This window comes from Lupinus angustifolius, chromosome LG05 (genome assembly GCF_001865875.1).
Source record: "Lupinus angustifolius cultivar Tanjil chromosome LG05, LupAngTanjil_v1.0, whole genome shotgun sequence".
Lineage (NCBI taxonomy): Eukaryota > Viridiplantae > Streptophyta > Magnoliopsida > Fabales > Fabaceae > Lupinus > Lupinus angustifolius.
The window spans coordinates 2,047,145-2,059,787 of NC_032013.1; the positions used below are offsets into that span (position 1 = coordinate 2,047,145).

The 12,643-nt window shown below is 30.6% G+C and overlaps 1 protein-coding gene and 1 non-coding gene across 2 annotated transcripts; one reads left to right on the forward strand and one right to left on the reverse strand.

The window, feature by feature from the left end:
- On the forward strand, positions 5,252 to 5,335 carry TRNAL-CAA. The gene has a single exon. It is a non-coding gene; the product is annotated as a tRNA-Leu (tRNA).
- On the reverse strand, positions 11,034 to 12,389 carry LOC109347136 (adenylate isopentenyltransferase 5, chloroplastic-like). Its single transcript, XM_019586859.1, has 2 exons — positions 12,263 to 12,389; positions 11,034 to 11,997 (listed from the first exon to the last, which is right to left on the reverse strand). The coding sequence occupies exon 2, from the start codon at positions 11,975 to 11,977 to the stop codon at positions 11,129 to 11,131; it is 849 nt and encodes a 282-aa protein (XP_019442404.1). The 5' UTR covers positions 11,978 to 11,997; positions 12,263 to 12,389; the 3' UTR covers positions 11,034 to 11,128.

A 12,643-nucleotide genomic window follows, 5' to 3' on the forward strand; every position in this document is an offset into this window, starting at 1 on the left:
CCGAATGAGATGGAGTCTCAAACTCTCAATTGATTATTCACAACCTGGTTGGGGTTTTAACTGCATGCCAATAATTAGTTGATATATTTATTGAAGAAGTCCACATAATTAGAACATAAAATGCTCCAAAGATCAAACAATCTTTCAAAGCAACACTATCACAATCATCAACGGAATATTGTTACAGGGAATCAAAATAGGGTATTATGGATATGTAATTAAATGGCATGGCTGGAAAGTAATATAGAATAAAGTGAAGAGCATATGTAGTAGTGAAGTTAGGAGATGTTTTTCATTTGAATAGAGTTAAAATAAAACATAACATAACATTAAATGAGATTATAATCACAATTTAACATTAAACAGAACATAGCATATTTAGCATTGTAATCATCACAATTTGTTCTCTTGAATGAGATTATATCAGCAATAAATCAGCACAACATTAAGTCATTGCACCCCGAAACTCAGATTCCTTGACACACCAATGGTCAAGCGTTTGTCACAGAAACAATTGATCGGTTGGAATTTTCGGTTCGTCGATCGTAATAGAAATTAGGATTTAGGGTTTTCGGTTCGTCAATCGTAATAGTAAAGGAAGTTTGGAGGTTTTGAGGGTGAAAGAGAAGAACGTGAAAGAGATGAAGTATGGAGGTTTTGGGGGTGAAAGGGATGAAGTGTGGAGGTTTTGGGGTGAAAGGGATGAAGTATGGAGGTTTTGAGGGTGAAAGGGTTTCTTACTAAATGGATAAGCCTGAAAGGGTTTCTCACTAAATTGGGTAGAAAAAAATAATAAATTAATTTATAAGGCAATAGAGAACGGTTTTTCTAAAACTCATACGACAATGCTTAAAATAGTGTGACCTAATTTAAACGAGAACGGTTTTTTTAAAATACATATGAAAACGCTTAAAAAACCATTGTCTATTCCTCTACAAGAACGGTTTAACACCGTTGTGGTATATAAATATAAAAAATTGATAAATAGGACACATTATTATAAACTATGACCAAATATATTTTAAGACCATAGTTTTAAAACCATAGAGAATGAAAGTGTTGTCATAGGTCAAAAATGTAGTAGTATGATGATGACAGAAGATGTTCATTATTTTAATAAATTACTGATACAAATAGATAAATGATATCCGTCCCACTTTTTTTGGATAGGTTTTTAGTCTCTACTTGCTAATTTACTTTTTTTAGTTCTTTCCATCAAGTTTAAATGTTCAATTAGTGTCTGATATGATATAATAATTATACTAAATATGTAATTAAATCCATCAAAATTAAAAAATATCAATCAAACTTTGTTTCCACATAAAAAATTTATATATTTCAAAATAACATATTAATTATTATTAAGTATTTTCTTTTAGAATTGGGTTGTATATTGCAAATAATAATATTTATATTAAAAAAATTAATATATTTGTTATGATATATATTAACTAGTATGCGATTTAATGAGTAAACTTTTAGTTAAACTAATAAATTGGTATAATAGCTGATATAGTGTTAATCACATTGCATGTACTAAAAACAAAAATTCATCCATATTAAAAACATCCACCACCTTATTCCCCATTTGAAAACCCTTAAATTCCACCATCACTCCATTATGAGTGCCAACCCTATATTAAACCCCAATAGTTTTTATTCTCCCAAAATCACCAAAGCCCTCACCCAAACAACAAACGTAATGAATCATGACTACCATACCAAAAAAGAGAGGAAGGCAAAATAGAAAAATTCAACCCTCCAATGGTTCATCACCTTCACCATAGCTGATAGTATTTGAGAAATGAAAGATTATAGTGGTAAAAATAGAAGTGTAGACTTAGACAATAAATAGATTCAATTAGATTATAATTGGCAACTTTTGGAGCTACACAACTTCGAAGCTTTAGTACAACTTAGAATGATTTGCTTCTTATTTGCAGGCTTCATAAATGAAGGATGAATGCCTATTTATAGACTTTCTACAACACATATGAAGGACTAGATAGTTCCATGATTTTCTAGTATACAATGTCGCAATATTTCTAGAAACTTCTATAATTATTTTACTAAATGCCTATAATAAAATCCACTAGAAACTAAGGATAATTGTAGATGATAGATACAACATCACTACTTATTTTTACACAAGTATGGAATCTTCTAGAAAGTGTGCATCAATATTTTAACACTCATCCTTGATGCAAATTTTTGTAACTCCAAACATCGGTTGTAGTTGCTCAAACTTCAGTCTTGGTAATGCATTAGTAAATATGTCTACAATTTGATCTTCGGTTTTGCAATCACACAAATATTGATTATAATATCAAGGATAGGTCCACCCGTTAATTATTTTAATCTTCCTTAAAATGCACAAAGATTATAATGTCAAGAATAAAACAACATCCTAATTAAGACTTTAATCTTCTTATAAGCACACACGCATTGATTACAATATCAAGAACATATTGATTATATTAATTAATACTTTAACCTTTCTTTACAAAGTTAGATTCATAAAGTAAATTAACCATATAAACTTTTTGAGTACAAATTATTAGAAAGTTAGATCCATAAAGTAAATTAACCATATAAATTCTTGAGTACAAATTATCACATAATCATTAATTCAATCATAAAATACAAAATAACTATTAATCGTTTTCAAAGAAGTTAACGGTAGTTTACTATATGAGAAAGAGTTGTTCTAAAATAACACAAGAGAGCCCACTTAACATATCCATGATAAATATTAGAGTACATTATTTAATTATAAGAAACCAAAAATTGAGGAAATTTTGACATGTTTTTTTTAGAAAATGGAATCCTTAGGTAATTAGGATAATAACTTATCACCAAGTCACCTAAAATCCTTTTAAAAATTAATTAAAAAACAAAAATGAAAATAGATGATTCTTTGTAACTATTGTGCCAATCACTATCCTTTAAGCATCTTTACTCATTTTTATTTTTATTTGAAGGGGAAATGAAAGTTTGGAGGCAAATATTTTGAAATTGAAATACCCCATAAAAAATCAATTAAGTGCTCAATTAAAATTTGTAATATATTCTTTAAGTGCTCAATTAAAATTTGTAATATATATTCTTAAAGTGCTCCATTAAAATTTGTAATATATTTTATAAAATTTATTTTGGACCGGATAAAATTGAGTGTTCACATATACTTTTGAAACAAAAAATTAAATAATAAAAAATATTAAAATTAAATAATAACAGAAAATCAATTTGATAAACTTTTTTTTTAATCATACCTGATTCCATAAAAAATAATAAATGATATATTTTGATTTGAAAATAACTTGAGAAAGCATATAATATCATATTTCTCACTTATATAAAAAAAAATAATAGACTTAAATGACTTAATGGGTGACTAAATAATGACCACATACGATTTCAAAGTTAATCCCCTCCCAATTTTAGTTTTCCTTTTAAAATAAATAAAAGTTCAACAAACATTTAGTGGACACAATAAATATATATATATATTTAAAGCAACGGGTGAAAGCACACCCCAACATATATTAGAAATAGCACATACAATGTTTAGTTACAAAGAGACAAATTTGTAGGAAGGAAGAGCTAGCTTGTTCCTACCAAATTCGTAAGAGATAAAATTTGGAATTTCATTCCAATAGGAGTACGATCTAGAGTAAATCCTATAACTAACTAACTTATTTGCACAAGAGTTACCTTCTCTAAAAATGTGTTATTCAAATCCATAGATATCATGAGCCTCTTACAGCAAAGACCAAGAGTTAAGCAATTGCCAATGAGGCTTAATGGAACCTTTGAATATGTCCACCACCAACATTGAATTAGACTCAAGCCATTAGGTCTTGGTCATGCTTTTAAATAAAAAATGTTTTAAGTGGCTTAATGAGCCTTTATTAGCTTGATAAGAGAGATATTCCAATTAAAAAACATGCATAATTTCCCCTTTACTTTCGTTCTTTTAATAAAAATTAAAGAGGGAGTCTGGTCATTTTCATGACTTTATAAAAATCAAATATGTTTTTTAATCTCGTGTGATAATGCAATAATTTTTAAGATTTTATAAAGTCGATATACAATTTCCACCTAAACGAAGTATTCCTGATTCTTTTATTTTTAAGGTCAAATCAAATTTTTTTACTTGTGGTTGTAGGTATCATTATAATTTTTTTTATATCATTATGAAGAGCTTTTCCATAATTGAAAACATTTTTTAGATTCCAAAAATAATGTTACCTCCAATATCCAAATTAATTTTAGATTTGATCTTGCTTTTAAAAATAATATTTGAAACGTTAGAATAGATTAAAGTATATTGAGGGTATTTTCTTTTATTTCCAATAAGTGGCAAAATCCTTCTATAATTAGAGGCTTGGGTTACATTAGTAGAACACAAACAAAAATATAGAAATACTAAAGACACAGAAATTTAAAAAACAAGAAAAGGACAACACGAAAGGAAAGCACTGCAAAAAGTCTTTAGAAAGTAAAATTAAAAAAATTAGCAATTCTTTACTACAATTATTTTCCTTAGTTCCATTAATTTTTTTGAAAGGGAACCATAAAATTTTATCCAAATACCTTTTAAAAAATTAATTATTATTATCAAAAGAGAATTTGAATTAAATCTTTTATCCACAAAACATATTAGTTTTTGAGTTTAAGAAAAAATTGTACGTTCGATTATAAGAAATTAAATATTTCAAAGATTAGAGGGTGTGAGTTCCTTTTGAAAAAGTTAATAGAATAAAGGAAAATAGTTATAGAGCAGAAATAATTACAAACCTGGCAATTTTATTTACCAAAGACTTTTGTTACTGCTCCTCCTTTTATGTTGCCCTTTTCTTGATTTTTGGAACTCCCATATGTTTTTATGTATTTGTGTTATTTTTGTGTGTGCCTCCCTTCTATTTGTAGGTGAACCTTGAATACTTTTTTCTTGAGAGAGAATTTATCTATTAATAAGTCTATAATAACTTGATTGAATTCGAATATTTGACACATGTTTTTTTCTCCAAATAGGTATCTCTCCATTAATTCCTTCACTAGACTCATTAACTTGATTGATTGAATTTAAATATTTGACACTTTTTCAAATTTATATTTCCTATTAATGATTCTACTAATGGCTTATTAAATTGATTGAACAACCTTTTACTTTTATTGAAAAATGAAACTGTGTCTTATCATTATTTAACCGATAAATACTTTATAATTTACTATAATCTCAACAAGTGTCAGGATGGCCGAGTGGTCTAAGGCGCCAGACTCAAGTTCTGGTTCTCGTGAGAGAGCGTGGGTTCAAATCCCACTTCTGACATTTTGCCTATTAAAAAAAACACTTACTTAAAACCCCTTTGTAGTATTATTATTTTATAAAAAGGAAAGGAAAATGGGAGAGAAAAAGGAAAAAAATATGATTTATTATCCTTAACTTATTTTGATAGCAATTATGATTATATTTTAATCATGCAACTCAATGAAATTGATATCAAATTTATCTTGTGATTTTGTTTCCTTATTTTCAAATTGTAATCCTTAATATATTTTTTGATTAAATTTTGATGAAATCAAATCTTTAAAAAATTAATTTTTTAAATCAAAGCGATTTTAATATAATTTTTATTTTTATATTTTTGTCATTTTTTACTACAACATTAATTGGACAAAATTAGGTGTTCATAATTCCAAAGCCATTTATCTTATCAAAATCTAGTATTTATCGCATCGCCAAGTCTTCTCATTATTTCATTCCAAAACCAATTTAGGGTGTTTGTCCCCTTAACGACTAAATTTGCTAGGTCAATTCATGATAAGGAATATTTCATTGCTTGGACGATGTATTAAATCTGAGACGACGTCTATGTAGTAGGAACCTATTAGTGAAAGGGAAGTAGTATGCTTGTGCTTTTGGTAGCCATAGTGGAGGGTGATGAACTATTGGAGGGTTGAGTCTTTTTATTTCATCTCTTCTTTGGCCTACTTGTATGATTCGTTGTGTTATTTGGTGATGGCTTCAGTGATTTTTGGGATATTGAAATTATTGGAGGTTTGATATATATTGTGACCATGGTATTATGCAGATGGATAAAAGGTATTTAATAATAAGGAGATTTGTGTTTATACTACATAATACCGTATGAATTATCATACAATCACAATACTAGCATAGTGGTATAATGATCCAAACATAGATTCATTCATTAAATTATATATTAGTTAAATATTAATTTATATTATATTAAATATAATAAATTTATGAATATAAATATTATTATTTATAACATATTATTGAAATGATTCAATGAATAATATGTTACAAACAATTATCAAGTTCGAGGTTGGAATACTTAATGACACTTAATATGTCATTTTGAAAATTATGATGTTTATTTAGTTATAAACCAATTTTAACTCATATTTTCCAGTTTTGACCAATTTAATTGAATGATCAATATCATTTTATACCATATTGGTATGAAAACTGATTCACTGGTTAAAGAGACATATACAACAAATATAACCTAGATTCCATGTAATATATGGTTTTTTATTTTTAGTTCTTGCAGCCAAATATTGATAATATGACATTGTGGAATAGAGTTTTGTTAGTCACTTCAACGTTTAACAACTCAAACTTTACGGGAGGAACTAAAAACAAAAGAAAAAAAGTAAATTAGAGAGTAAAGACCAAAAAGATAAAAAGGTAGGACGAATATCAAACTGGCCAATTTATAGAGATAAAAGTATTTTTAACCCAAATAATATATATGTATATATACCAGTTTTTATACCGATGTATGATCATTATTATTATAATATAAGATAATCATTTGAGCTGCATAATTTGAGATGATTAATCCACTCGAAATATTGAAAAGTTGAACTCGACACAAATCAATTATTATGATGTCGAGATAAGTCAAATTCTACTCATTTCCAACCTTTCTCTCAATTTCACAGTTGCTCTCCCTTTCCCATGATGTTTCACCCTCTTTCTCTCTCTCTCCAATACTAGGAGAATTATTTTCTAGGTCTTTTTGAGAAAAAACCATTAACTACCTTTTAGGCTTTTACTCTATTTTAAACAACAATAGACAGTGTACTGATTTTGTTTTTCATTTTGCAACATTTAAATTATCTGTATTTTACTTAGAAAATCCTTATTTAAGTGCGACCGAACTATATTTTTAATTACAAACAGTCCAATAAAAATATTACATTGTACTCGTTTAATTGGTTAAAAATTTAGTTCAGATAAATCATTTTTTTAACGGGAAATAAAATATTATACTTTTATTAAAGGGTTAAGAATTTAATACATAGAGAAGTGATACATTTACATGTTCAAAATTATATTTCTTTATTGAGTTCATTATCCTGACATTAGGACCAATGTTAAGAAAATATTAAATAAAATTAAGTACATGGTGCATAGTCTCAACATGATAGTTTTCTTAGATAGGCTTTAAGATTAAGAAGTGCTATCTTTGTTAAAATGGTAGTAGGTATGGATAAGAGAGATTCTTGATGAACAAGAAAGAATGAGAAAATGTTATTGAATTGAATTCCAAAGTTACATTGAATCATTTATATAAAGGGAAGAAAACACTAACTACCATAACCAAATTAACTAACCGACTAACAAAAGCTCAACTATTTTAACAATCTTAGGCTAGATTTCAGAAGTAGAAAATCTAAGATCTTTAACCCATCATATTTGAATCTAAGGTACATGTGATGTAATTAGAAAAAGGAAAATCAATAGTTAATAGCATGTTTAATTAAGGCATGTTTTTGTTTAATTAATATATTTAATCTAAATCATATTTTAGTTTTAAAAAAATCTAATAAACACTTGAATTGAACTAAATTTCTTATTAAAGAAATATTTGGACTCTGAATGGCTCTGCTAGGGCATAATCAATTCCTTTTTCCTGGGAATCTATCCTAAATCCTTGGCAAGGAAAATCCAAACTTCTTGGATCTTCTAAATCTTTGTCCTCTCTTTCACCTGTCTTGCTATCATTTCTCCATCATGACTTGCACAAATTCTATTATTCCCTGGAAATGCTTGATTGGGGAGAATAACGTTCCAATAATACAACACAAGGAACCAATAAAGGCCACCCAAGTGGAGCAACCACGGGGAGGGAAAAAATCCTTCATTCAGGCTCTAAATAATACTCCAGATATCGTTCCACCTCAGCTACCTGAGCCTTGCCTCAAAGGAGATGCAATAGCCATCAAAATTCCTAAATCAGACTATCAAGAAGGATTAATCTGGTGCAAGACTCATCTTCACGGTAGAATCATCTTCTCTAAAGGGGACACACCATTGAAGTTTACAGATCTGAAAAGTAAACTTACCACTATGTGGAATATGGTGGGAGAATGGTCCATTATCTCTCTGGGTAAAGGGTTTTATGATTTTTCATTCTCTTCAATGGAGGACATGAGAAAAATATGCTCTGTCGGGTCATGGAGCTTGAAACTGGGTTTCTTAAAGCTGTTCTTATGGACACATGATTTCAACCCAAACTTGCAAAAACTATCTCATACACAATGCTGGATCCGTATTAATAACCTCCCCCAAGAATACTAGAGTCCAAGGATAATATATTCTATCGCAGGTGGCATTGGAACTCCAGTCTCCCTGGATATGGCAACGAGCAATAAATCCTTTGGGCATTATGAAAAGGTGTCAGTTTAAGTCGGCCTTAAAGCACAGCTTTCGGATCAAATCCTGGTAGAACGGGAAGGATTTGCTTTTTTTGTTCACATTGACTATGAGAATATTCCGGATTTTTGCAATGGTTGTCTAGTCATTGGGCACAACATCTCTAACTGTCGTAGAGCAATCAAACATCTAGTAGAGATGGCTATTCCAAAAACAAACATCAAGAAAAATGTGGGGGAAGTAGGGGAAGCCATTTCTGAGATGCCCAACACTCAAATGCAGGGTGAGCACTTGGCTGCAAAGACGGTCATTGAAGCATCCAATGTTAGAAGATAAAGCTCAATCTAATATCTTAGAAGCTCTTATGTTAGAAGAAGTTTTATGGAAGGAGAAGGCTAGAATCAATTGGTTCTCTCAAGGTGATAGAAACACTAGTTTCTTTCACAAAGTTACAAAGATCAGGCATGCCACAAAGTCTATCTCTAAGTTGCAAAATAATGATGTCTTCATAACTAATCAGTATGATATTGACAACCATGTGATACGGTTCTATACTGATCTGTTTGCCTCCTCGAATGACACAAATCCTAATAATCTAATCCAATCTGTGATCCCCTCTTTGGTTAATGAGGAGGAAAATAATACCCTTACTCGAATTCCTACCAATGAGGAAATAAAAAATGTTGTCTTTGCTTTAAATGGAGAGGGTGTCCCTGGTCCAGATGGCTTTGGAGGATGTTTTTACCAAGCTTTTTGGGACATAATTTGTAATGAGGTCTGCAATTCTGCAGACTAGGGTGGTTGATTTTGTCCTTGACTCAAAGTGGTTGATTCCAGGACCTTTGATAAGAGGATTTCCTAATGTAGTATCCAACATCACTCAAATCTCAAGGCAAAATGGATTGGATAGAATTGTCTGGAAGAATGCCTATGAGGGTGACCTCACTTCCAAGATAGCTTATGATCATGTTAAAATCAAGAACCCTCATATTACTTGGTGCAGCCAAATCTGGTCTTTGAATATTCCTCCTTCAAAATCTTTCATCACATGGAGGTTAATGTTTGGGAAGTTGCTAACAGATGAGAGCCTTAAAATGAGAGGTTTGGTTATGGCTTCGAAATGCAGTTTATGCAATAATTTCCAAGAGGATTCTATTCACATCTTCTTCCAATGTAAGTTTGCCATGGCTATTTGGGATTGGTTACAATTCACATTTTCTATAAACATAGCAAACCAGTCCCTAGGCTACATGATTATGAATTGCAGTAAGCAGTTCTCCAACCAAAACAAGGAAATCTTTACTGCTTGTGTGGTGCATACTATTGCCACAATATGGTTTTGCAGAAACCAAAAGAGATTTCATGATACTACCTACTCTATTACTCAGGCTATCTCTAAAATAAAGAGAGAAACTTCTTTCTCTGACATTTGTTCTAAGTCTCCATCTACCTCTTGTAATGTTGTTGAGCTAATGCTGCTAAGAAATTTTCAAACTCCTTTAAGGAAAAGCAAGGCTCCGAGAATTGTAGAAGTAGTCTAGGAATTGCCTATGGAGGGGTGGATAACAGCTACCACAGATGGTGTTGCTAAAGGTTCCCCTGGGTTAGCTGGTGCATGAGGAATTTTCAGAAATAATCTTGGGGAGTGCATAACATGTTTTGCAGAGTTCATTGATTCTCAATTTGCTCTTTATGCTGAAGTCTTTGTTGCCATTCAAGCTGTGAATTGGGATTTTAACAACGGTTGGAACAATCTGTGGCTTGAATGTGATTCAACCACAGTGGTGGACATTTTCACTCACAAAACAAAAACCCTTGGAAGATTAGCAATGCTTGGGAACAATGCAAATCCAAGTTGTTATCAATGAATTTTCATATCTCGCACATCTTTAGGGAGGGCAATTCTTGTGTCGATAAGTTAGCAAACTATGCAATAGATTCTAGGTAGAATTCTTCTTGGAACAATTCTCCTACTTTTATAAAGGATGAGTATAATAGAAATAGACTAGGCCTCCCTAGCTATAGGTTTAACAATATGTAATTTGTTCTTCTTGGTTTGTATCTCTAATATATATTTCGGGGGTGTAGTTGCACTTTTGCTTTAAAAAAAATTGAATCAACGCATTGACATATTATGCAGCATAGAGGACAGGTGAAAGGAAAGAAGTTAGAACAGGTTTCAATGGAATTCTTTTTTTATATAATCGATTCATATTTTGGAACTTATTAAGGTGATCTTAGGGTCCTTGTTTCTGTTAGAAGTAGCATAGCTAAATGTATATTCTCATGATATAGACAACCGGTGTATGAAATAGGTTGAAAAACATAATTGTTTATTATTAATACATAAAAACCATTTATTATTAACTTTATCACCCTCATTAGACCAATTTAAGCACAAGTAGTGCAAGCTGCATGGTGTTGGGACACTTATTATGGTGTTTCTTGGGTTGCCTCCTCTAGAAACTTTTGCACTATATTCATGCTCGGTTTCAATATAATCTCTTGGTACAAATCCATATACTTTTCTCCTCTTAAAACAGTTTCAAACACTAGTGTAGAATCAATCATGTGCATTCCCCATCCAAGCTCATAGTTAAGCCTATGAATCTTCTGAAGTTGATCTTCAGCCAACTTAAAAGTATTTTCTTTTGTTCTCCTAATTGCATCTTGTAGCACCTTTTCCTTATAAGCCTCATCATATGATTCTTCCTCTATAAGAATATAATGATCAAACTCTTCAACCCCAATGGCTCTTCTCAAACCATGAGAGTAACTTGCTCCAGGAACATAAACTTGTCGGATCTCATCCAAAATCCCTGCATCCACCATTTCATCAACCCTTTTGTCTAAATATTGAAATAAAACAGGCAAAGACACATGAAGCCAAATAAAACAAGAATCATATTTGGAAAGAAATGCATTGTTAGGGTCCTCCACTAAGGCTTCTAGGTAATTATTGGATCCTCCCACAATAATGGGTAAGTGTCCATTTTGATGAATGAGATCTATAGCAGCAAGTGCATGTTTGCAAAAGTCATCAGAAGTGAAGGTGTAGTAATGATTATCAATGATATCTAGCAAGTGATGGGGAATGCCACAACGTTCAGACTCAGGTATCTTATTCACCAATATATCTAGGCCCTTGTATACTTGAATTTTGTCAGAATTTATGATCTCAGATGGGAATTGGGAACCTAGGTTGATTGAAAGTTTGGTTTTTCCAGTGCCAGTTGATCCCATTATGAACACAACCTTCTTCTTCACAATGGGTGCAGCCATGTTGATTCTTTTTATATAACCTGAACAAGAAAAAACATTTTAACAATATAAGATTTGACCCAACAAATGATTGTAATATCTCATGTTTTGAACAAAGTTGAGTATCATTTTAATGCATGACATAAGACACTTACATTAAACACTCCATTTAAGTAACATCACACACACAAAATGCATGCTTCTCTTAAACATTTTAGTAATCACATTTTATAATAGTGCCCTTCCACTGTGATTGATTTTCATATTATTATTGATACTTAAATATTAGCATATCACTCTAATTACCTTTAGATGTAAGTTGAAGAACTCAGCAGTAGAGTGACTCTCTGATAGAATGTATATGCTTCACTGTTGTTATTTATAGCAATGGAACTTATGCAGAAAATGGTGCCAACACTATCTTATGTGTGAAACGTTTGAGGTAGACAAGTTGAGTTAACGTATTTTCCACTCCTTTGACACTTCCACCTTCATTGTATTATATTTTTATATCATTATAGAATATTATTTTATTAAAATAAAGCTTTTTCATTTAATAGAATATTATTATATTGTTACTTTATATAGAAATAAAGTAACAGCATTCAATATGGTAATTTTTTTATAGTTTTAAATGCTTAAACTTTTCATTGAGTGACGTATTAAATGTTTTTTTTATTATGAACA